The 23,070-nt window shown below is 41.2% G+C and overlaps 1 protein-coding gene across 8 annotated transcripts in view; it reads left to right on the top strand.

Annotated features, from left to right (window-relative positions):
- The window catches only part of uso1 (USO1 vesicle transport factor), a 78,273-nt gene that overhangs the window by 12,065 nt on the left and 43,138 nt on the right, over positions 1–23,070 (top strand). For 4 of the 8 annotated variants that reach the window (XM_078204211.1, XM_078204088.1, XM_078203840.1 and 1 more), the window contains exons 4-9: positions 3,751–3,830; positions 9,778–9,792; positions 14,068–14,171; positions 18,608–18,710; positions 20,792–20,847; positions 22,110–22,230. In XM_078204211.1, coding sequence (XP_078060337.1) covers positions 3,751–3,830; positions 9,778–9,792; positions 14,068–14,171; positions 18,608–18,710; positions 20,792–20,847; positions 22,110–22,230 — 479 coding nt within the window. The remainder of the gene's footprint in view (positions 1–3,750; positions 3,831–9,777; positions 9,793–14,067; positions 14,172–18,607; positions 18,711–20,791; positions 20,848–22,109; positions 22,231–23,070) is intronic. The other 4 variants (XM_078204154.1, XM_078203893.1, XM_078204014.1 and 1 more) reach the window with 1 other exon arrangement.

Genomic DNA, 23,070 nt, shown 5'->3' with positions numbered 1-23,070 from the left:
TACCCAGGAGTTAGACTTGGGGTTTTCTTTTCTGTCTAACGTTTCCTGGGTAACTATTCAGGCAAGCATGTCAGAAGTGTCTAAAGTCTCTGAGTCTGGCTCAGCATTGGAGACTTTTGTGGTGGATCCCAGGAATAAGTTCCATTGGAAATAGAAACCTCCTGGGCAGTTCCCACGGAGATCAGCATTTTGAGACCTCCACAGGGTCCTGATGTGCACCTTGGGTCATACATCCGCTTTCCAGTGATCCAGAGACTGGAAGATCTGAGCTAACAGATAGCTAAGAAACCATCTCTGACCTGGGAGATAGATTGGAGATATAATTCCACAGAACTGTACTTCAGTTAGTTCTAGTTTGGAAGTTTTCCAATGTAACTTGGCTATAGCTTCTATAAGCAGATTACAATTCATAAATTTATCCTCCTCAACACTATCGCCGAAAACTTGCTATCATTCACACCGGCGGGATCTTATAATCCTGCCGATGGCATGTCCCCTCTGCGAGTTTCCCGGCAGCGAGGAGTGCATTCAGGAAACCCTGTTGACCACGGCGGGATTATAAGATCCTGCCGCCAGCGAGCACCATGCTGCCTCCCGTCGCCACGAAACACACCGCAGAGAAAAATCCCGCTCACCGTTTAACAGTGAGTTCTGATCAGAAATTTCTCCCTGACAATTGCAACATCTGCCAGTCCAGAAGGTGAAAAATAACACTGGATTGCTTTACACAAGCCAATCAACAGACTGGATTTATGTTTTAAAAAAATCAACATCTGGTATTCTGCAACAAATACATGAAATATTTGAAAGTATCCACAAGGGATTCATTTACATTTCAAAGCATCTAATCTTCATGGTTACAGTCAAACAGCTCATTCCCATACTTGTGATTGGGGCATTGTTTTAAGATAAATCAAATCAGCTTGCTCCAATTGCCCGGAACAACAGTTCTAAGCTCTTTCACATAGAGGAGTTACTTGTATGAAAATTCAAATATTTGCAAGTTAATGACAACTGATCGCTGACGGAAATTCAGACTGCGAAATGATCCTTTTGAAGATACTTTCCTCTTTGACATCAGAAAATAATATCTTGGCAGATTGTACAGCAATAAAATGCTGAAACAGTCTAACACTTGAGTAAATAACGGGATATTTTGGTTTGGGACTTGCCTCGTCCTTGCGACGACTGTATGTTTGCATTCGATGATCTTAACGCACAGCATTGGAAACACCACCTGAATGCTGCATTTGGTTGCATTTTAATCATTTGCCCTCCTTTATTGTGTTTACCTTGTGAACTAAAATCCCTCCTTGATTTCAAACATTTAAACCCATTAAAGGAACATTCTCTGTTTCAATCTTTGTTATTCTTGTTAGTTCAATAAAAAATGATACCAAAGCCGGAATTTCACGGGACACAAATGGCTCCCAATACAAGGCACCTCCATAATTTTCCTTATTGCAAAATTATTTTAATTAATACACTCAATCAGGAGGTGTTTGAAATGTCTGTCAATTTCCGATTGTTAATGGATGTGAGAGTGTTGATGTTTGTGTTATTGAGGATGTAAGCTTGTCAAGCTATGTGAAATGTCCAGATCCTGTTACTACTGGAAGCTCAAAGTTGAGGTAGTGCTCGAGGGAGACAATTGTCCAACCTGTCATCTTGACACTTGGGCAGAGAAGGTACTCTGATACAGCACAACAGAGGACATGGAGAGATTTACCGCCATCCGTCAGAAAATAACTTTTAAACTGTTTCTATTGAGTCTTGCTGAATCAATGAAAAACAACTAATGGAAAAGTTGTTAAACATGTTTCAGCTACTGTATCCATTGCCATAAGAAAGCACATCTCTTGTGGAGGAATAATCTGCTCTTGTGCTATAAACTTCAGTGGTTCGAAACCAAGTTTAAAAACTTCTTGCATTTGTGCTTGGCTGTTTTTGGTTTTGTAATTTTCTTTACATATGTTTGTGAGGTTAGTACTTCTGTTTTAAAATAAGTATGTGGAGCTGTTGGTGCTAACAGCCCTTGTGCATGTCGCTGTGTGGAGTTGTGATCCTTTTACAAATGGTTGAGTACTCTTGCTATAGTACCCAGAAAAGAATGAGAGAGAACCTGCTGAATAATTGCAGCATGTGTTATTTGGGCCAGCTCAGGCTTGTTGTACCTGAAGCCACGAGGAAAGCAGGCCTTATGTTTAATTATTCCAGAGAAATGGTTCCTGCATTATGCGTATCTGCGAAATGACTCATTATTGCCTTGATGTCATGGGTGACTCTGCTTGTGCGATGAAAGTGGGCAATTGATATATATGTGTTTTTTTTCCTCTGTTATAGTAAACTGCTTTAAAGGATTTTTTCCTAAGGGCAGCCAGTATGTCGCGTGGGGTTGGGTAAGCAGGATAATTACTCATTTTAGTCACATGTGCTGGAATTCTGACACCCCACCTGCCATGGAATCAGAGCAGGTGAGGGGCGGACAATGGAAATGCCCGTTGACCTCGGGCGGGATTTTCCGGTCTCTCCTCGAGTGAGGCCGTAAATTCCCACCCATGGTGTTGACTTAGGAGAGAGCTAATGGACTTTTGTTTTTTTAAAAAAAAAAGTCCCCTGGGGTTTTTGGCATTAGGTTAGGTGCATTGGCCATGCTAAATTCTCCCTCAGTGTATTTGAAGAGGCGCCGGAATGTGGCATTAGGGAATTTTCATAGTAACTTCTTTGCAGTGTTAGTGTAAACCTACTTGTGACACTAATCAATAAATAAATAAGGAAGGTGGATTTAGGTATGCAGGACCATGTGATAATGTGGTTAATGGGAGGAGCTAGATATGTAGCACAGAGAACAGCTTTTGAGTTCTGGCTTGGGTTTCTTTAAAGACGAGGTCAGCAAGCTGCTCTTTCCACAAAATCTCCGAAAGCTTCAAGGCTGTTTACACTCATTATAGCAAGTATATTTATGGTTGCTAACTCTATTTAAAGTTGCATTGTACGTTTTTGTCAGAGAAATGTTGCTTATTAGGAACTGAAGCAGCCATAAATTAGAAATTAGAGTTGTTACTTTTCATCTTTAATTATTCAACAGGTAATAGTTAAGCTGCTTCATTTTTTAGAGTTGTAGTTAAACTGTTATTAAATTTTATTTTACTATAAAAGATCCCGAATTTGTCAGCAGAATTACTCCCAGAGTGAAGCATTCTATGCTCACATTTAGGCAGAACTGGAAAAATTACTGAGGTCTAGTCTGGCATCCTAATGTAGTTTGAAATTCTGGTCCAAGGCTCTAACACTTGCCTCTTGGCATCTTGCTGCTGTTGAGGTCAATATGTTGATGAGGTTTTGACCAGAGTGTTTTTGGTAAACTCACTGGGGGTTTTGTTGTGAGGGTACTTCTTTATGGTAATGTTGCTAATTTCTTCAGCGCTTCAAAAAAGAGAAGACCAAGGGTGAATGGGACATAACAGGGCATTTTTCTTTGTCCCGTAGATATTATAATCATAACTGGACATTTTGTTTGTGGATGTTTTTGGACAATGTTTTATATATTAATTAAAGAGCAAGATTTAAAAAACAGCAACGTTATCAATAATAAAAACAGAAAATGTTGGAAACACTCAGCAGGTCAGGCACAATCTACAGTTAGAAACAGTTAACATTTCAGGTCAGTGACCTATAGTCAACTGATACCAGTTTGGTTTTGCATGTCTGGATTTGAAAGGATATTTATACCATTTCTTACCTCTCCAGCTCAGACTCTGAAATTATTGGCTATGCATTGGATACTCTTTGCAATCTGATCTCCAATGAAGTTGAAGAGGAGGAACCAGGTACAGTGGAGCATTTCAATACTCAGTCACTTTCCAGCTAAAGTTTCCGTATACTCTTATCATTGTGTATAGCTCTTAATCTTCACTGAAAACATTCTTTGAATTCAATGTGTGCTTTGCTTTTGAACTTGCTTCTTTCTAAATCTCAGAAAATAGACCATTTCGAGAGTCTTGATTTGAGCTACATCTGCCACATGAAAGGGGATTAATGACTGGTGCAATGAGATCATTGAATAACAAACCTTGGGTCTGTACCATGGATGATTGAAATCAAGATGAGATTGATCTGAAATTAAATTAGGTTATTTTTATCTCGTATAAAACTTATCACAGCTGTTTCCTCATTTCTCTCTTAATTTCACTTAAAATACTTTGAGGAAAAATGCTGAATGAAGCTGTGCTCTATAATAGGGGTGACGGACATAATGTATCAGAGAAAACTTCATAGGAAGCATGCCACTTGGATGGGTGCATGATACGTAAAACTTAATACATTGAGTAGACATGACGTAGCATTTCCCCTGGTGTGTTGGCACTCCTATATGGGCCATTTAGCCCATTGTGCCTGCATGGCAGATAAATGCGATCCAGCTCATTCTCACTTTCCAGCTTTTGGTCTTGTAGCCCCGTAGGTAATGGTACTTTAAAGTGTGTCTCCAAGTATTTTTTAAAATGTTATTAGGGTTTCTGCCTCTACCACTCTTTCAAACAGACAGCTGCACACCCTTGCCACCAAACTGAGTGTTTCATTTTGTGCGGCACCCACAGGGGCACAAAAGATTAGTTTTTGAAAAAAAACTTGCCGCTTCAAAATTATTGGGGTATCGGAAAAGCTCTTGAAGAATTCCAGATCAAAGAACAGTACAGCACAGGAACAGGCCCTTTGGCCCACCAAGCCTGTGCCGATCACATTTACATATCTAAACCAACCGCTTATATCCTTCTATTCCCCGTTTGTTCAGATGACTTTCAAGACGAGTCTTAAATGTGGCTAATGTAACTGCCTCAACCACCTCACTTGGCAGTACATTCCAAGCCCCCACCATCCTCTGTGTAAAAAAAAAAACTTCCCCCGCACATCTCCACTGAACCGTTCCCGCCTTATCTTGAACTTGTGCCCCCTTGCAATTGTCATTTCTGCCCTGGAAAAAAACTTCCAACTGTTCACCCTATCTATACCCCTCATAATTTTATAAACTTCTATCAGGTCGTCCCCTCAGCCTCCGTCTTTCTAGGGAGAACAATCGCAGTTCATTCAATCTTTCCTCATAGCTAATACCCTCCATACCAGGCAACATCCTGGTAAACCTTTTCTACACTCTCTCCAAAGCCTCCACGTCCTTCTGATAGTGTGGTGACCAGAATTGGACACGGTATTCCAAATGTGGCCTAATCAATGTTTTATACAACTGTAGCACAGTGGCACGGTAGCACAGTGGTTAGCACTGTTGCTTCACAGCTCCAAGGACCTGGGTTCGATTCCCAGCTTGGGTCACTGTCTGTGTGGAGTTTGCACATTCTCCTCGTGTCTGCGTGGGTTTCCTCCGGGTGCTCCGGTTTCCTCCCACAGTCCAAAGATGTGCGGGTTAGGTTGATTGGCCATGCTAAAAATTGCCCTTAGTGTCCTGAGATGCATAGGTTAGAGGGATTAGTGGGTAAATATGTAGGGATATGGGAATAGGCCCTGGGTGGGATTGTGGTCGGTGCAGACTCGATAGGCCGAATGGCCTCTTTCTGTACTGTGGGGTTTCTATGATTTCTATGTAACATAATACTGTATATCTGTCCACCAAGTATATAGTGCACCAAGGCAGAATGTATCATGCTGTCTGCAATGATATTAAAGATAAGGTTTAAAGGTTTTTAGTTTTTTAAAATTAGCTTTTAAAATAAAGAACAAATCCCCTCATTGGTGAAAGCACTTAATGAGCTAGCAATTATTATCTCTATATAGTACTGAGCTTTGAGTTATGGAATTTGTTAAAGACTTTGGTAATTGTTTGACTGGCACTAAACGTTTGGAGACTGTGGGACGAGGTGAGGTACAGATGTTTTGAAGAGATGAGGGTACAGTGTCGAGGGTGAGAGAGGGTCACAGACTGTGACATGGGCCCATAAAATGTGAGATGGTGGATCACTAATGGGAGTGTGAAGCTTTGTACTTGGTGAGTGGGAGACAGTCCCAAGGCTGATTCGGTAACAGTTAGGTTGGTGGGTAGAGCCAAGCACTAAGTTTGAAGCAGGTCACATAGGCTGGTGAGGACTGGATAGGGTGCAACCAAAGGCCTAGAATGAGGTGGCTGCAAGCACATAGTGGGGGAATCCTGAGATTAAAAGCAATGCAGCAGCTAGCTGTTGAAATGAAATGTTTCCCATTTTAAATGAAATCATCTAAGTTTTGGCAGAATTTTTGCATTTATAAACATTGACATATAACAATGACTCAAAATAATTGTGGCATCGAAAATATCTGTAGGCCATCTTGAGCATAGCTGTGTTTCAAAGTAGAATGACAATTATTATACCCGCTATTATCTAACTATCCGTAAACACCATAGGACATATGTAACTCTTCAGAGACTGCTCTATTAGGAATTTTTCTTATCTCTGGAAGACATCCTATTCATCTCTGCCCTTTGTTCTTTTAAGTCATCTTTATATTTACCATTATGATTTGTATTTGTTCATGTTTCCTGTGCCTTTTGCCCTGTTACTCAATGATAATGACAAAGAGCACAGAACAGGAACAGGCCTTTCGGCCCGCTAGGTCTGTGCCGACACAGATGCCTCCCTAATCTAATATTTTCTTGTCTCTACCGGGTCCATTTCCCTCTATTCCCTGCCTATTCATGTATCTATCCAGATGCCTTTTGAACGTTATTATAAAATCTGCTTCCACCACCACCTCCGGCAGCACGATCCAGGCATTCACCCCGCTCTGTGGAAAACTTGCCCCTTAGATCTTTTAAACTTTCCCTCTCTTAGTCTCAACCTATGTCCCCGAGTAATTGACCTTTCGATCCTGGGAAAAAGACTCTGACTATCCACTCTATCCAAGTCTGTCATAATCTTGTAAACCTCTATCAGGTCCCCCCTCATCCTCTGACGCTCCAATGAAAACAATCCAAGTTTGTTCAACCTTTCTTCATAGTCCGTATCCTCCAAACCAGGCAACATCCTGGTAAATCTCTTCTGCACCCTTTCCAATGCATCAACATCCTTCCTGTAGTGTGGCGACCAGAATTGTACACAATACTCCAAATGCAGCCAAACCAAAGTCTTATACAGCTGTAACATGATTTTCCAATTCCTATACTTGACGCCCCGAATGATGAAGGCCAGCATGTATACACCCTCTTGACTACCTTGTCCACCTGAGTTGCCACCTTCAGGGAACTGTGGATCTGCACGCCTAGATCCCTCTGTATGCTAATATTTCTAAGGCCTCTACCATTTACTGAATACTTTCCTTCTGCAATAGACTTTCCAAATCACATCATCTCACCTTGTCTGGGTTTAATTCCAACTTCCATCTTTTGGCCCAGGTCTCCAGCCGATATATATATATATAAATATATTACAAACAACAGAGGTCCCAGCACTGATCCTTGTGGAACACCACTTGTCACAGACCTCCAGTTAGAAAAGTTCCCTTCCACTGCTACTCTCTGCTTTCTGTGCCCAAGCCAGTTTTATATCCATCTTACCAGCTCACCTCGGATCCCATATGACTTCACCTTCTGTATCAGCCTGCCATGAGGAACCTTATCAAAGGCTTTACTAAAGTCCATGTATACTACATCCACTGCCCTGCCCTGGTCAATTTTTCTTGTCACTTCCTCAAAGAACTCGAATCAAGTTTGAGAGACTTTACTTCCCCTTCACAAAACTATGCTGCCTATTGTTAATGAGGCTATTCTCTTCCAGATGTGATACATCCTGTCCCTAAGAATCTTCTCCAATAATTTCCCCACCACTGATGTAAGGCTCACAGGCCTGTAATTTCTCGGATTGTCTCTTCTGCCCTTAAACAGAGGAACAATGTTAGCTACTCTCCAATCCTCTGGTACCTTGTCCGTGGCTAAAGTGGACGCAAAGATTTTGGCCAAGGCCTCAGCAATTCCTTCCCTCACCCCTCTCAGTATTCTGGGATAGATCTTATCTGGTCCTGGAGACTTGTCCGTCGTAATGCCTTTCAAAACCTGCAATATCTCCTCCCTTTTTATCTCAACATGTCCTAGAATGTCAACATCCTCCTTTCTACGCTCGTATGAAACTCAAACAGATTAATTAAATGCTTTATTTTTTCTGAATCCTTGCCAATTATCTCTGGGAAAACTCAAATTTATTGCAAGGAATTTCTTAGCAATAGGTAGTTGCATATAGTTAAATAACTAGTATGTTAATGAGTAGATCACCTTCAGTAATACAGAATGGAGATTGCTGCTATTTTTTGGTATTAGGGTTTCTTGACTACTTCATAGTGAAAATCCAAGATCAATGAAGATGGAATGAGGAATCGCACTAATAATACCACCCACAAAACTTAAATATTGCCGAATAAAGAGACATGTTGTCAAAGCTTTTCGTCTTGCACTCATCAGGACAGGCACAATATTATCAAATTTCAAAGGAACCAACAATTTCTACTGTTTCTTAGCACACTCGGGATTGTTCAGCAAGTGCTACCCAAGTGCGGAAGCGCATCTTACATTAGACAGTATGTTAAGAGTTTTGCAGTCATGATGTGGAGATGCCGGCGTTGGACTGGGGTGAACACAGTAAGAAGTCTCACAACACCAGGTTAAAGTCCAACAGGTTTGTTTGGTAGCAAATACCATAAGCTTTCGGAGCGCTGCTCCTTCGTCAGATGGAGTGGAAATGTCACATTTCCACTCCATCTGACGAAGGAGCAGCGCTCCGAAAGCTTATGGTATTTGCTACCAAATAAACCTGTTGGACTTTAACCTGGTGTTGTGAGACTTGTTAAAGAGTTTTGCAAGCAGGGGTTGGTTGAGTGCAGTCAGTACTCTGCCTATTCCGAATGAAGAAGAGACATGCTATTTGATTTGGTTTTGGGATGTATGGCCAACATACCTTGCAACACATCAACAATGGAATACATATACCACATTACTCATTTGTGTGATAGACAGAAGATCTTTTAGGCACCATGGCAGCATCCTGTTGGTGGAAAATAGCACTCATGTTGCCACTCCATAATAACGGTGTGAAATAGTTTCATCTGCTGCTCAACCTTTTGAGAAACCTTACCCTTCCAGAGTAACTTGAATTAAACTGGGCACTTTCAGGTCCAACAGTTGTGACCGTGGGCACATTCCTGAGTATACATGATACACAGCGAGCAATAATCCGATTGATTGGGTTAGTTATTCTCCCGCAGGATAGCTTTGACGTGCCCTATTGAAGCTGAGAAAACTTCTTGGGTCTATTTACAGGATTGCTGTTAAGGCCAACCTTCTAGCAAATGGAGCTGTAGAAATCCCAACACTTATTTTGACCTAATTTCCCTTTGAAATTGCATATGTCCTGAAGAGTGCATGTTTTTTTTTCAGAAGTACTCAAATCATCTACTATTTGCCTGCACTTGGAGGCTGTGCTTGGTATGATTTGAGTTTTCTTTGGGCCTGGTCTTAAAAATTTGGGTCTGCATAAAAGACCTGAAGTATTTTTTTTCCCTGAGGCTAATCTTAGTCACTTGAAACACCATGAGCACAAATAGGAAAATTTGGGAATAATGTATCTTTAAAAGTAGCATGATTTTCTCCCCGTGTCCCTTATTTCTAAATTTGTATTATGGCATGTTTCATTGCCAAACTTGTTTTGAGCATTAGTGCTTCAGCATGTCTGCTGCATACAGTGCTTTGCATTTGTAACGATCTGTTTTGTCTCAGTTGATGTTTCTTCTCTTTCATGTATAATTCAGCAGATGAATCTGAAGGTAAAACTTTAATTTTGTACGGCACCGCTTCAAATAAATTTGCAAATGGAAATGGCATTTCAAATTTAACAGCCTGCACGTGCCCTGAATGCAGACTCAGTAACTGGACTAATTGCTTTTGTTTTTTGAAGGTGAGAGTGCATCTAATCCTTTGTGCATCTAATCCTAATAGAAGAAGCAGTTAATAACCACAATCAAAGATAATTCTAAATTGGTTTGTCTGCTACACACCCCCACTCTGAAAATGCATGTTTTTTTCTCAAACTAATACTCTTGGTTTGAAAGGCCCCATCAAGTAACAAATAATTTAGAAATGTCTTCAGAAGCAGCTTGATCACGAATCTTAAGGTAGAACAAAGCTTTCAACATAAAGCAGGTATGTTTTGAGAATTTGGCTTTTACGTGGCTGTCGGTACATTCTGTGTGGTGACTAACTAACCACTTTTTTAGATGGTGTATTTTGATGTACATGCACAGGATGGCAGACATTTTGTGCACAAATTGAGTGAGCAATTTCGTTTTGGATTTGAGTAATTGCAACCTGAAAATGTCCTGGCAACCCAATACTGAAAGAGCTTTGGGGAGTTTCGGGTCGGAAGCCTATAAAATAAGTATTGATTTTATACATAAACCTGCTCAATCTGGCTGAGTATAGGTACTAGCATAAATACCTGCTTCAGTTGGGCAAGAACTTTTCATTTGCAACCTTGTTTGTCTCACCTGATTCTTTAATTTTCTCCTTCACTTTATTTCTTAATCTTTCCGTATTGAAGGCCTTTACTACTGCTACAAACACTGGGCTGGTCCAGTCTTTGTAAAATTCTGCATTTTTTTACTTTGATCTTTGAAAAAACAATAGAAATGCTGAAATTTACTGCTACCTTGCAGGTAAACGTAACATCATGATCCCGAGGCAGGAAGTTGGGATAATGAAATTTTGAGTTTGAGCCTCCTTTTTTAAATGCAAGAGAGTCGATAGACCTGTGTAAACCTGAGGAGATTACGCTAATGATCAGTGCAAACCCATGTACAATTTTATATAACGAGACCGCAAGCACTAAATCTATGAATAAAATTAGGTTTTATTGCCTGTTCACACTGTTTTAATCGGTAAGTTTAAAGGTTGGTGGGTGTTACCAAGTGTGCCCTCAGGACTGGAGCATGTGCAGGTGGGAGGAAACCGGAGCACCCGGAGGAAACCCACGCAGACACAGGGAGAACATGCAGACTCTGCACAGACAGTGACCCAAGCCGGGAATCGAATCCATGTCCCTGGCACTGTGAGGTAGCAGTGCTAAGCACTGTGCCAAGGGAGGGATATAAGAAATGGGCTGAGACTGCCATAGGAAAAATAGTATGGGATAACATAGGGGAGGTGAGTCAGATAGTGGAATTGGTAAAGTGTGGCAAAATGATAGGAACAAGTTATTTGATACAAGTTATTCAAAGGCTATTCATAGAACCCTACAGTACAGAAGGAGGCCATTGAATCAATCCCACCCAGGCCCTATCCCCATAATCCCACATATTTACCTCACTAATCCCTCTAACCTACACATCCCCGGACACTAAGGGGCACTTTAGCATGGCCAATGCACCTAACCCGCACATCTTTGGACTTATTCTTTTTGGTAAAAGTGAAGATTCACTAAATTTGAGTATAAAACTTGCAGAAAAGGAGAGTTAAAAGGCAACATTGATTCTATAAACAAAGAGGATGGTCACAGCCTATACCCTCCAGAGCTTCTCTACAGTCGATCTCCAATGGGCATGTCACCGTACAGGCTTCGATTTAAGGGCAAACAGTTATAATGTTGTGAAGGAACTTTGATCCTAAACAAGCTCTTGGCTCAGGAACAAGACTGGTAGGAAGCTGTTTTCTTGTAGATGCTAAAATTATACCAAGTAAATTTCAAAGAAATAGCATTTATTCTTTGAATAACATTAAGCCCATCAGATGTAATCTTGTCTTTTCAACTGTGGGGGGAAAAAAATCCCAATTAAATTTTCATATTGTATAACTATAAACTAGTCACAAGGCCCAACTCTTGATAACATTTGTATTTCTAAGTCTGTTTTTATATTCCTTGGTCTGTTTCTACACATGGACTGCTTTATGTAACTTTTTCCAACAATGAGAAATTCTGTATTTGAAGAAATACTGTTGCAATAAAGGTGTTACATTGCAGATGTTTTGTGGCCATCTGCCAGTTTGGATCAAAACTGAGTGTTAGAAGCACTCAAAAGATTTTTAAAGGCTATTTATTAGTGTCACAAGTAGGCTTACATTCACATTGCAATGACATTACTGTGAAAATACCCTAGTCACCACACTCCGGTGCCTGTTCGGGTACACTGAGGGAGAATTTAGCATGACCAATCCACCTAACCAGCACGTCTTTCGGATTGTGGGAGGAAACTGGAGCACCCGGTGGAAACCCACGCAGACATGGGGAGAAAAACGTGCAGACTCCACACAGACAGTGACCTGAGGCCAAAATTGAACCTGGGTCCCTGGCGCTGTGAGGCAGCAGTGCTAACCACTGTGCCACCGTGCTGTCCTTGGCCACTCAGTATCTGTGAAGAGGCGAAGGTCCGGCAAATATTTTGGACCTATTATCAAAACCCAATTTTTGCATGCATTGGTAATTAGGATCATGGAAGTCTGAACAGTGACATGCCATTGCTTCTCCTGCTGTTTAATTTAGCCTGTAATTAACTTACTATAGATGATAATGGAATTGCAGTCAGAATTCTAAATTGGGAGTGAATGTAACTGTTTTGCTATAAATCACTGGTAAGGCTGCTGGATCATTCTCTCTCAGTTCTAGGCTTCACACCTTAGGATGTCCAGCTATAGGATCTGGTACAGAGGAGTTTTATTGGCCTGATAGCAGGGATGAGGGAATTCAATTTCCTGGAGAGACTGGAGAGCTGAAATTGTTCTCCTTTATGGTAGAGAAGATTAACGAGATTAATAATGGTGTTTCGGAATTGAAGGATTGTGTAAGAGTAAAATGAGAAGTACCTGTTTCCAGTGACACAAACATTGACAACCAAAGGACACGGACAAGATTCTGGCAAAAACAAAATCAGGTGTGAATGAGAATTTTGTTTAGGTAGCGAGTTATGATCTGGAATGTGCTCCTCAAAAGGCTGTGGAACTGATTCAATAATAACTTTGATAGGGAATTTGGCGATTTACTTAAAAAGGGGAAAATTGCATGACTATGGGGACAGAGCCAAGGTAGGGGTGGTGGGAATGGGACTAATGAGGATTCTTGCAAAAGAGCTGGCACAGATCTGATGGACTGAGTGGCCTCTTTCTATGCTGTGGTTCTGATTCTCCTCGACCTCTGTGCAAGTAGTTACTGTCTTTGGCTGGAATTCTCCGATATTGTATGTCCCACCACCGCTGCCAGCGCAAACAGAGTTTGGCATTCAGCCAAATCTCCATTTACTGAAGCAGGAGTGGAGAATCCCGATGGTGAGGGGGAGGCCTTTTATGTTTATTTATTCAAGAGATGTAGGAGTCGCATGGCGAGGCCAGCGTTTATTGCCAATACCTGATTTGCCCATGAGAAGGTGGTGGTGAACTTCCTTCTTGAACTGTTGCAGTTCATATGGTGTAGGTACACCCACTGTGCTGTTAGGTAAGGGCGTTTCAGGATTTTGACACAGCAACAGTGAAAGAATGGTGATGTCCAAGTCAGGATTCTAAGTAGCTTGAGGAGGAACTTCAGATGATAGTGTTTCCATGTGTCTGCTGCTCTTGTCTTTCTAGATGGTAGCTTTCATAGCTTTGGAAAGTGCTATCTCAGGAGCCTTAATGATTGATCTCCCAACCATTAATCAGTTTAAAGAACAAATATCTTAAAATCATGCTCTGGGAATAGCCCCATTGGAATGTAACACAAAGCTTCTGCATGTTGTGCACACAAGTAAATAAAAACAGTGTTTCCGCTGCCTTTCAACCAGTTTTTTTCAAATACCACAGGAATGTTTTAACAAATTGAATTCTTCTCAACCTGAAAATTCAAAGATCTTGGTTGTTGAAACCTGGTAAATTCTGTTGTGTATTTACAAACCTTTTTGATCGTTAACTCTTCAGTCTATTTCACATTGTTGTGCTGGCTTTGTTTAATAATTTTCTATTATAACAGCTTCTTCCTTCTAACTGTACTTGCCCCATCTCTAGATTCTGGTGGTACCTAAGTAGAGTCTTCTGACTTTACATCACCTTTGATTTCTTTTCCCTTCTGTATTTTCTTTCAGAGGAGAATGCCCAGAAGACCAATTCGGATGATCTGGCTGGGCAGTTCGCAGAGATTTTCATCAAACAACAAGAAAATCTAACCCTACTCTTATCCTTGTTGGAGGTCAGTTTCTGATTCCATTTCAACACTGTTGTGGATTAAGAAAATCAGATGGGTGTGAAAATACTGAGCAGATTGTATTGCTTTTCATTTCATTGGGGTGTTTAACAATGGGAGAAAATGGTGGACTGACTGACTGGAAAGTGGGTTTTTGGCCAGATGGCCAGGACAGGACTGGAGAGTGTGAAATGCCGGCTTAACTGTCCTCCAAGCCATATAGAAAACCCCCAACTCCAACCTCGCTGCCCCTCTCGAGCTCTGTCACTGATCATCAGTAAGATTTCAAATATCCTATAATTTTGAGTCTGTCTGTCAATTGTAGAAATAGCTCAGTGGAATCGGGGAATCAGAGAATTGATTTAATTCCAGTCTTATCTATGATTCTATGCTGAATTAACAGGTACTGTATAGGTTAGGTCATATTGGAACTACAGTTGCCTTCAGTGCCTCAGATTAATATAAGGACTAGAACCCAGGATACCTGCTCCTGGTCCCTTTCTGGTGGTCCCTATTGGGATGGGTGCATGCATGGAGTTCATTGAGAACAGGATCTGAATTCCTAGTCCTGTAACCAGCAATTGAACAGCTCCAGCAAGGAGCGATTCCTGTGGGGAAGGATTGAGGAAATTGGCGGCACGGTAGCACAGTGGTTAGCACTGCTGCTTCACAGCTCCAGGGACCTGAGTTCGATTCCCGGCTTGGGTCACTGTCTGTGTGGAGTTTGCACATTCTCCTCGTGTCTGCGTGGGTTTCCTCCGGGTGCTCCGGTTTCCTCCCACAGTCCAAAGATGTGTGGGTTAGGTTGATTGGCCATGCTAAAATTGCCCCTTAGTGTCCTGGGATGCGTACATTAGAGGGATTAGCGGGTAAAATATGTAGGGATATGGGGGTAGGGCCTGGGTGGGATTGTGGTCGGTGCAGACCCGATGGGCCGAATGGCCTCTTTCTGTACTGTAGGGATTCTATGATTGTAGGTGCCAATCAATAGTTCCTGGTGTTTTATTTGAAGGGGTCAGAGTACAAAATAATGTTCAATATCTGTTTTACTTTCATAGGTGAGTGAAATACATTGTATAATTATAACTATTATAGATGGACCTCTTTGCTTCGTACTTCTAGAAGTCAATGAGAAATTGCCATAATAACATGGTCAGTTGTCTATTGTATGATACGACTCGTCAATTAGTCGTGCGTATCTTTAAGATTGAAAAGGTAGATTATAGTTCAAGGAGATAAGTGTTCTAAAATAATAGAAATTCTGGGAAAATGGGACTTGTCTGTGAGTCATCAGCAGCAAAGAAAATTAAAATAAGCAAAGTCTATGAGGAAAGGGCAGGGAACTGGACTAGCTAAATTGCTCTTGCAGAGAGCCAGCACAAACTGGATGGACTGAATAGCTTCCATCTGTGCTGTAACAGTTCTGTGATCCTGTAGAAAATTCCAATGCCCCCAGTTGCTGCAGACTCTTTGCTAGTGTGGGACATGTGAGCATTCTTGATTCTGTTGCTGCAACTGACTTACAACATGTTAACAAAATTTGTCAGGCAAAGCTCTTTTGATGCTTGGGGTGCCACTGGGTAGACCAACATTTAAGGAGCCATAGTGAGTTGTTGCAAAGCAGCTTGCACGTGGTACACTGCTGCCATTGTATGTCATTGGTGGAAACAATAAATGTTTAAGTGGACTGCTTTGTCCTGGGTGGTGTTGAACTTCTTGTGTTGTTGGAGCTGCACTCAAAGTACAAAGAACAAAGAAAAGTACAGCACAGGAGCAGGCCCTTCGGCCCTCCAAGCCTGTGACGATCATGATGCCCTAACTAAACTAAAAAAAACCTTTCTGCCCTTACTCTCTTTTTTTACAGTATTCCTGACTTGTGCCTTATAGATGTTGAACCGGCTTTTGGGGAGTCAGGAAGGAAGTTACTTGCTGCAGAATTCTCAGCCTCTGACCTCTTTTCGTCACAGTTTTTATATGGCTAGTCAAATTTAGTTTCTGGTCAATAGTAAACCTTTGGATGTTAATAGTGGGGGATTCAGCGATGGCAATGCCACTGAGTGTCATGAAGAGGTGCTTAGATTCTCTCTCGTTGAAGATTGTCTGGCACTTGTGTGACGTGAATGTTACTTCCACTTATCAGCCCAAGCCAGAATGTTTTCTAGAGTCAGAGCCATAGAGGTTTACAGCATGGAAACAGGCCCTTCGACCCAACTTGTCCATGCCATTGTACTCATGTAACTGTCTAAATGCTTTTTAAAAGATAAAATTGTACCCGCCTCTACTACTACCTCTGGCAGCTTGTTCCAGACACTCACCACCCTCTGTGTAAAAAAATTGCCCCTCTGGATACTTTTGTGTATTTCCCCTCTCGCCTTAAACCTATGCCCTCTAGTTTTAGACTCCCCTACCTTTGGGAAAAGATATTGACTATCTACCTTGTCTATGCCCCTCATTATTTTATAGACCTCTATAAGATCACCCCTCAGCCTTCTACGCTCCAGAGAAAAAAGTCCCAGTCTATTCAGCCTCTCCGTATAACTCAATCCGTCAAGTCCCGGTAGCATCCTAATAAATCTTTTCTGCACTCTTTCTAGTTTAATAATATCCTTTCTATAATAGGGTGACCAGAATTGCACTCAGTATTCCAAGTGTGGCCTTACCAATGTCTTGTACAACTTCGACAAGACGTTCCAACTCCTGTATTCAGTGTTCTGACCGAAGAAACCAAGCATGCCGAATGCCTTCTTCACCACTCTGTCCACCCGTGACTCCACTTTCAAGGAGCTATGAACATGTACCCCTAGATCTCTTTGTTCTGTAACTCTCCCCAACGCCCTACCATTAACTGAGTAAGTCCTGCCCTGGTTCAATCTACCAAAATGCATCACCTCGCATTTGTCTAAATTAAACTCCATCTGCCATTCGTCAGCCCACTGGGCAATCGATCAAGATCCCGTTGCAATTGGAGATAACTTTCTTCACTGTCCACCATGCCACCAATCTTGGTGCCATCTGCAAACTTACTAACCATGCCCCCTATATTCTCATCCAAATCATTTAATATAAATGACAAATAACAGTGGGCCCAGCACTGATCCCTGAGGCACACCGCTGGTCACAGGCCTCCAGTTTGAAAAACAACCCTCTACAACCACCCTCTGGCTTCTGTCAAGACGCCAATTTTGTATCCAATTAGATACCTCACCCTGGATCCCGTGAGATTTACCTTTATGCAACAATAAAGTCTAGGCCTTGCTGCATTTGGGTGCAGACTGCTTGGAATTGCGAATGATACTGAATGTTGTGCAGTCATCAGCGAGCATTCTCACTCCTGACCTTACAGTGGGACAAACATTATTGATGAAGCAGCTGAAAATGGTTATCCTGAAGTGATGTCCTGGGATTGAGGAAATATACTGTATCATCATCATTACATCACGGGTGACACAGTAGCGCAGTGGTTACGGGCGGCACGGTAGCACAGTGGTTAGCACTGCTGCTTCACAGCTCCAGGGGCCTGGGTTCGATTCCTGGCTCGGGTCACTGTCTGTGTGGAGTTTGCACATTCTCCTCGTGTCTGCGTGGGTTTCCTCCGGGTGCTCCGGTTTCCTCCCACAGTCCAAAGATGTGCGGGTTAGGTTGATTGGCCACGCTAAAATTGCCCCTTTAGTGTCCTGAGATGCGTAGGTTAGACGGATTAGCGGGTAAAATATGTAGGGATATGGGGGTAGGGCCTGGGTGGGATTGTGGTCGGTGCAGACTCGATGGGTCGAATGGCCTCTTTCTGCACTGTAGGGTTTCGATGATTCATTCAAGCGTCTAATTTTAAAACACTGAACTTGTAAATTGCTGCTCCCCAATTTTGTGCAATTCTGACTGCTGCAGTTTCTCTTCTCCCATGGAATTTATTGATTGGATTAGTCTACACGTTTACTGTTAAAGATGGGTAGAGAAAAGCAGTTGCGTGGTTTAATATACATGGGGAATTGTGATTCTTTTTCAGGAGAGAGCTTGGTTTTTTGACAGTGTACTTGTAGAGTATGTATGTTAAAAGTTTATCCCTTGTGGGGATAATTGGGTTAATTTTTCCCATGAGAATGTCTCCAGGTTTATTGTGTTGCTGTCTGTGTAAACTGATATTTTGAATGTGCTGCTGTGCAATGCACCATATTTCCTTTCCTCCCATCGCCTGCTGTTTCATTGCTGCTTTTTCTCTCGCCCAGCCCTGCCACAGATCCCACTCAGCATCTCCTCATTTGGATCTAATTAAATAATCTATGGCATTAATCTGAGTCTGCAACCAGCTATAATATTATCAGACTACTCACTGTTTAGGTTTCAATTTATCTCCTTAAAGGCTTTCCAATGGCAGCTGCATTTTGTCATACGTTGCAAACTGTCTGTGATTTTTAAGTGTCAAACTTAACTTTTCTTCTTTTCAGGAGTTTGATTTTCATGTGCGTTGGCCTGCAGTGAAACTTCTAACTGCACTTTTAAAAAACCAAGGTCAACAAGTTCAACAGATTATCCTTGTCAGCCCAATGGGTAAGAACATGGCTTATTCTGAACACTGCGTAAGAGGGAACAGTTGAATAAGCTGAAAGTACTGTATGAAAGAAGCCTCCGAAACCCAGGACAAAATTAAACTTAACAAGCGCAATAGTTAATATCATCCATATTGATAGCCCAAATCTGGATAAGGTTAAAATCCACTCCATGCCAATTTAATCCTCTTGTATCATCGATTACTGGCGTCAAAATTGTCTTGTTTATTTTTTAAGGACAAATGAATCAAATAGGCTCATCAAATATTTAGCAAATATAAAACAGCCCCATTGACTCTTAATCAAAATGTTGTATATTTTAGATTACTATCTGCTGATCTATTTTAATATGAAGTTATAGTTTTTTTTGCTAAATGATATATAGTTTCGTAATATGAAGCTAAAACCTAGATCTTGCAACTTGTGATTGTAAAAAGCTTAAATTCTTGTCTGCTCACGGATTCTGTAATCATCAACTCGATGCCCATGAAGAGAAAATGTTTCAACTCTCTGATGTTAGACATAGATGCAATATGTGGGTAGACAGGAACTGTTACACTTCCAATTTGTTAACAAATCTGCCTTATAGAGCCTAATCAGAATTCTCTTACTGAGACCAGGACAGTTTCACAGTAACATGTCTTTACTTAGAGTGGATCAAGGATTTGTGTTCCCTGGCAGACGGCATGGAGCTGGTACAAAAGATTATGAAGAATGAGGAAAATAGCTTGAGAGAAACAATAAATTCAGCACGAGGCTTTCATGCCGAGAATCCAGGACCTGGTGAATGTGGCAACAAGGATTCTATATGGAAGAATGTTGGACCGCCTGAACCTATTCCCAATGCTAATGGGTCCAAAGCCCCAAATCCCTTACTTGCTGATTGTAGCCAAAGACTCTGAAAAGTTGGACAGCGGCAATCCACCCCTAGTGAGAATTGTCCTTGACCTCAATCAGAGAATTGCCACTTATTTCCAATTCCAGTCAGAGATCCCTCAGAATGTGGGTGAGTGGTGGGGAGGAAGTGGGGTTAAATATTCCCCAGTGGTGTATTTGAGTGGTGATCTTAAGGTGGAACAGAATAGAGGGAGCTTTTCATTGCAGCTAACCTCATCTGGCATTGCCTGATGTGAGTGGTGGGGATCCAGAATGAAAAGTCCTGCGCTTCCCACATTAATGTTTTTGCATTGGACACAAATGAACAATTTGAAAGATTAATGCTTGGCCAAAGTTTCTCTTAATCAAAAGTGTGTTTAATCAAAACTGGGCACAGTTGCCAGAAGTCAGGAAGGAAATCAGATCCAGGAAGTCATAAATGATGATGAAAGTGTGTGTCAGATAAACTCCTGCGGTGTTGATCAGGTTCAGACCAAGGGCTATGATGAGATTGAGGTGGGCTGCAGGGAGATAATGCTTTATTGTAAAACACATTTGCAGAGTGCAATTGCATTATGAGACTGATGCTCAGTAACCCAGAAACTGAATTATAACTTGCAGAAACAATTCACCCAATCATCTCCTGCTCCTCGGGTAACGCTCACTCCAATCCCCTTTTGGCTTTGTGCTGCTGTATCCCCCAAAATGCATCCATTTCTCTCTTCCCAACATTGGCTTGTTTAATGAAACTTAGAGATTTGATCGCAAATTATGCTGTTGCAGGGTAAATACATAGCTACGACTCAAAATTATATGGATAGGTTGTTAAATAGAAAGACACATAGCTATGCACAAGTACACTCTTTTAAAGCCATCAAAGGAATCCTGAAAGAAGCTTAATGACAGCTATAAAATAAAACTGGATCACAGACCATATATTTGTGAAGTAATTTGAAACATGATGAAAAAAACAGAATTACAAATTTAGATCATATTTTAAGATTCACAAACAAAAATTGAACATGCAGAGGGGTGGGTGGTGGGCCCGCTCGGGGTGGGTGGTGGGCCCGCTCGGGGTGGGTGGGTAGTTGGGGGATTGTCTGTAGCAATTTGCTGCCTTTGAAGATGCTGTACAATTTTGCATGAGGTATGGAAAAACTGATTCCTGTTCAGAAAGTATTGTTAACTGTGAACATTAATGTACAGGTGTGTCCAGGATGATGGATTTGCTTGCAGATTCCAGGGAAGTGATTCGCAATGATGTGAGTGTCCTTTCCTTGAGCCACCTTCAGCATACCAGGCAAAACTGAAAAAAAACATTAAAGAATGCAGCCACTAATGTGGGTTCAGAGTAACTTCCTTTCCTAAGAAATGGGTAGACTGATAGGGGTTTATATTTGAAGTAGTGACAATGGATTGAAATTGGAGAGCAAGCAGGACTGTTCTATTCAATGCTTCCAAGTGGAAGGTTAATTTGCTTAGCTTCTATCTGCCCCCGATGCCTTACGTCTTCTGTTTGAGGAGTCTACCAGTGACACACCAGTTTTGACCACAGCTTTTGGGTTGCACAGAGCCTGTGAAATTTGTGATGAGGACCAATTATGACTTTCTCACCCTTTTCCCCAAAGCAATGACAATCCACCCCTTCCTTTATTAGATGAGAACTATTCGTATCTAGTTTGAGTGAATCCCTGCAAGCCTATTTCAGCATTTTGTTTCAGGAGAGATGGGAATTGTTGCATCACCCATTACGGGGAAGCATTCTCTGGCTATTTGCATTTGTTTTCTATTATGTTGGATTATCAGAGTTTTATCTGGGGTTCTGAAATTCATTGTTCATGACAAATTCGAATATAGGCTGTTTCTGAAGGATATTGATCATGCTCCTTCAAATTCTAAAGGGCACCTTGCAGAACACTGGTGGATTCAGATCCTAGTTCTCTTTTTTTATATTTGGGGATCTGCTTTCAAAATCGTGTTCAATCATGGATAGCTTATGACCAAAGTTGTGACACACATGTCTCGCTTTCAACTAACTAAGGTTTCTGACCACACGCAAGTCATAGTCATGTGTGACGTGTTGCTCAGTAGGTTTGCTCTAAGCAATTTTCCTGTGTTTTCAGTGCTTTTGAAATATCAACAGCATGCAATCACAAGTGTTAAGTGTTATTTACACTTTTTTTAAAAATCACCTTTTTAGGAATGGTTTTATCTCAGCTTTTTAAACCAAAATATTTTTCCTGTGATTTCTCCAGGGAAGAGATTGCTTCCTGAATGAGAGATGGTGGTTTGTGCCTTCGAAGCTTTAAAGGATAGTGCACTGAATCCTCTATATTTATATATAATCTTGCCAAATCTAGTTTGCGCTTATCTGGCTTAGAGCTTTGGCAAATCTATAAAGCAGATATTGTTATTTTATCTCTAGGTTGATGGTGCTGCTAAAATAGCCAATGATGGGAGAGAATGGAAGATTTTAAAAAGGGAAGATAGTAAAAACATCTCTTTTCTTCCCCCACTTCCCCAGGGTCTGCTTTTGCTGCAACAATTAACAAAAGCTAATGCAGCCATTCAGAAGATTGTAGCTTTTGAAAATGCCTTTGAACGCCTGCTGGATATTATCACTGAAGAAGGGATGAGTGATGGAGGTATTCCTAAACCTAAACACAAACATTTAGTCAATTCACAATTTTCCTGCAAAACAAAACCTGCCACAGACATTTATTTTTCCAATTGCATAGTTATAAAAATCTTGACCGTTAACTTGCTGAAGTTGCAATGTAGTTTGCTGGTGAATCTACCTTTCATTTCAAAAATTTAATTTAACAAAATAATTAAAAACTGCAAGACTCCTTCCACTGTGATGCATTCTTCCGTTCATGTTCCATTGGAATATCTCTGATTGAGAATCTTGGCATTGCTGCAAATGTGACTTAACCCTGTCACTCTTCTATCAGTGTTGCATATCATCTGATGATTAATTGTAATTTACCAGCTCTCAGAAAACAAAAAAAAAAGAGAAGAAACAAGCCCACAGAACAGAGTGAAGGGATGGCAGGCACTAAATGGAAATTTTGTCTAGGCCTTTCCAGGTTTGAAATTGCAGGAACATCTGAAATTGGTGTGGAATTGTTGGTGGAGGCTTTTATGTAACGATGAAGGGTGCTGATGAAGCCATTCACACTTGTAGGGACTTCGCCTTTTACATCCAGGCAAATTGGAGGGAGGAAAAAGAGGAGGACCCGACTATAATTTTCCAAAATTCTGTTGAAGAGAAACTGAGATGCCTCTTCAATACAGGACAAGGAATATGTCAGGAAATTCTTGGGATAGAATTACCAAGTATTTGGAGTGAAGTTAATTGTGATTAGTCAGCATTGAAATAAAATCAAAGTGCTGGAAAAACTCAGCAAGTCTGACAGCATCTGTAGAGAGAGAAACAGTCAATGTTCCAAGTCCAGTACGACTCTTCAGGCAGCATTTATTTT

This window comes from Mustelus asterias, chromosome 1, assembly GCF_964213995.1.
Source record: "Mustelus asterias chromosome 1, sMusAst1.hap1.1, whole genome shotgun sequence".
NCBI lineage: Eukaryota > Metazoa > Chordata > Chondrichthyes > Carcharhiniformes > Triakidae > Mustelus > Mustelus asterias.
This window is presented reverse-complemented; position numbering and strand designations above follow the sequence as displayed.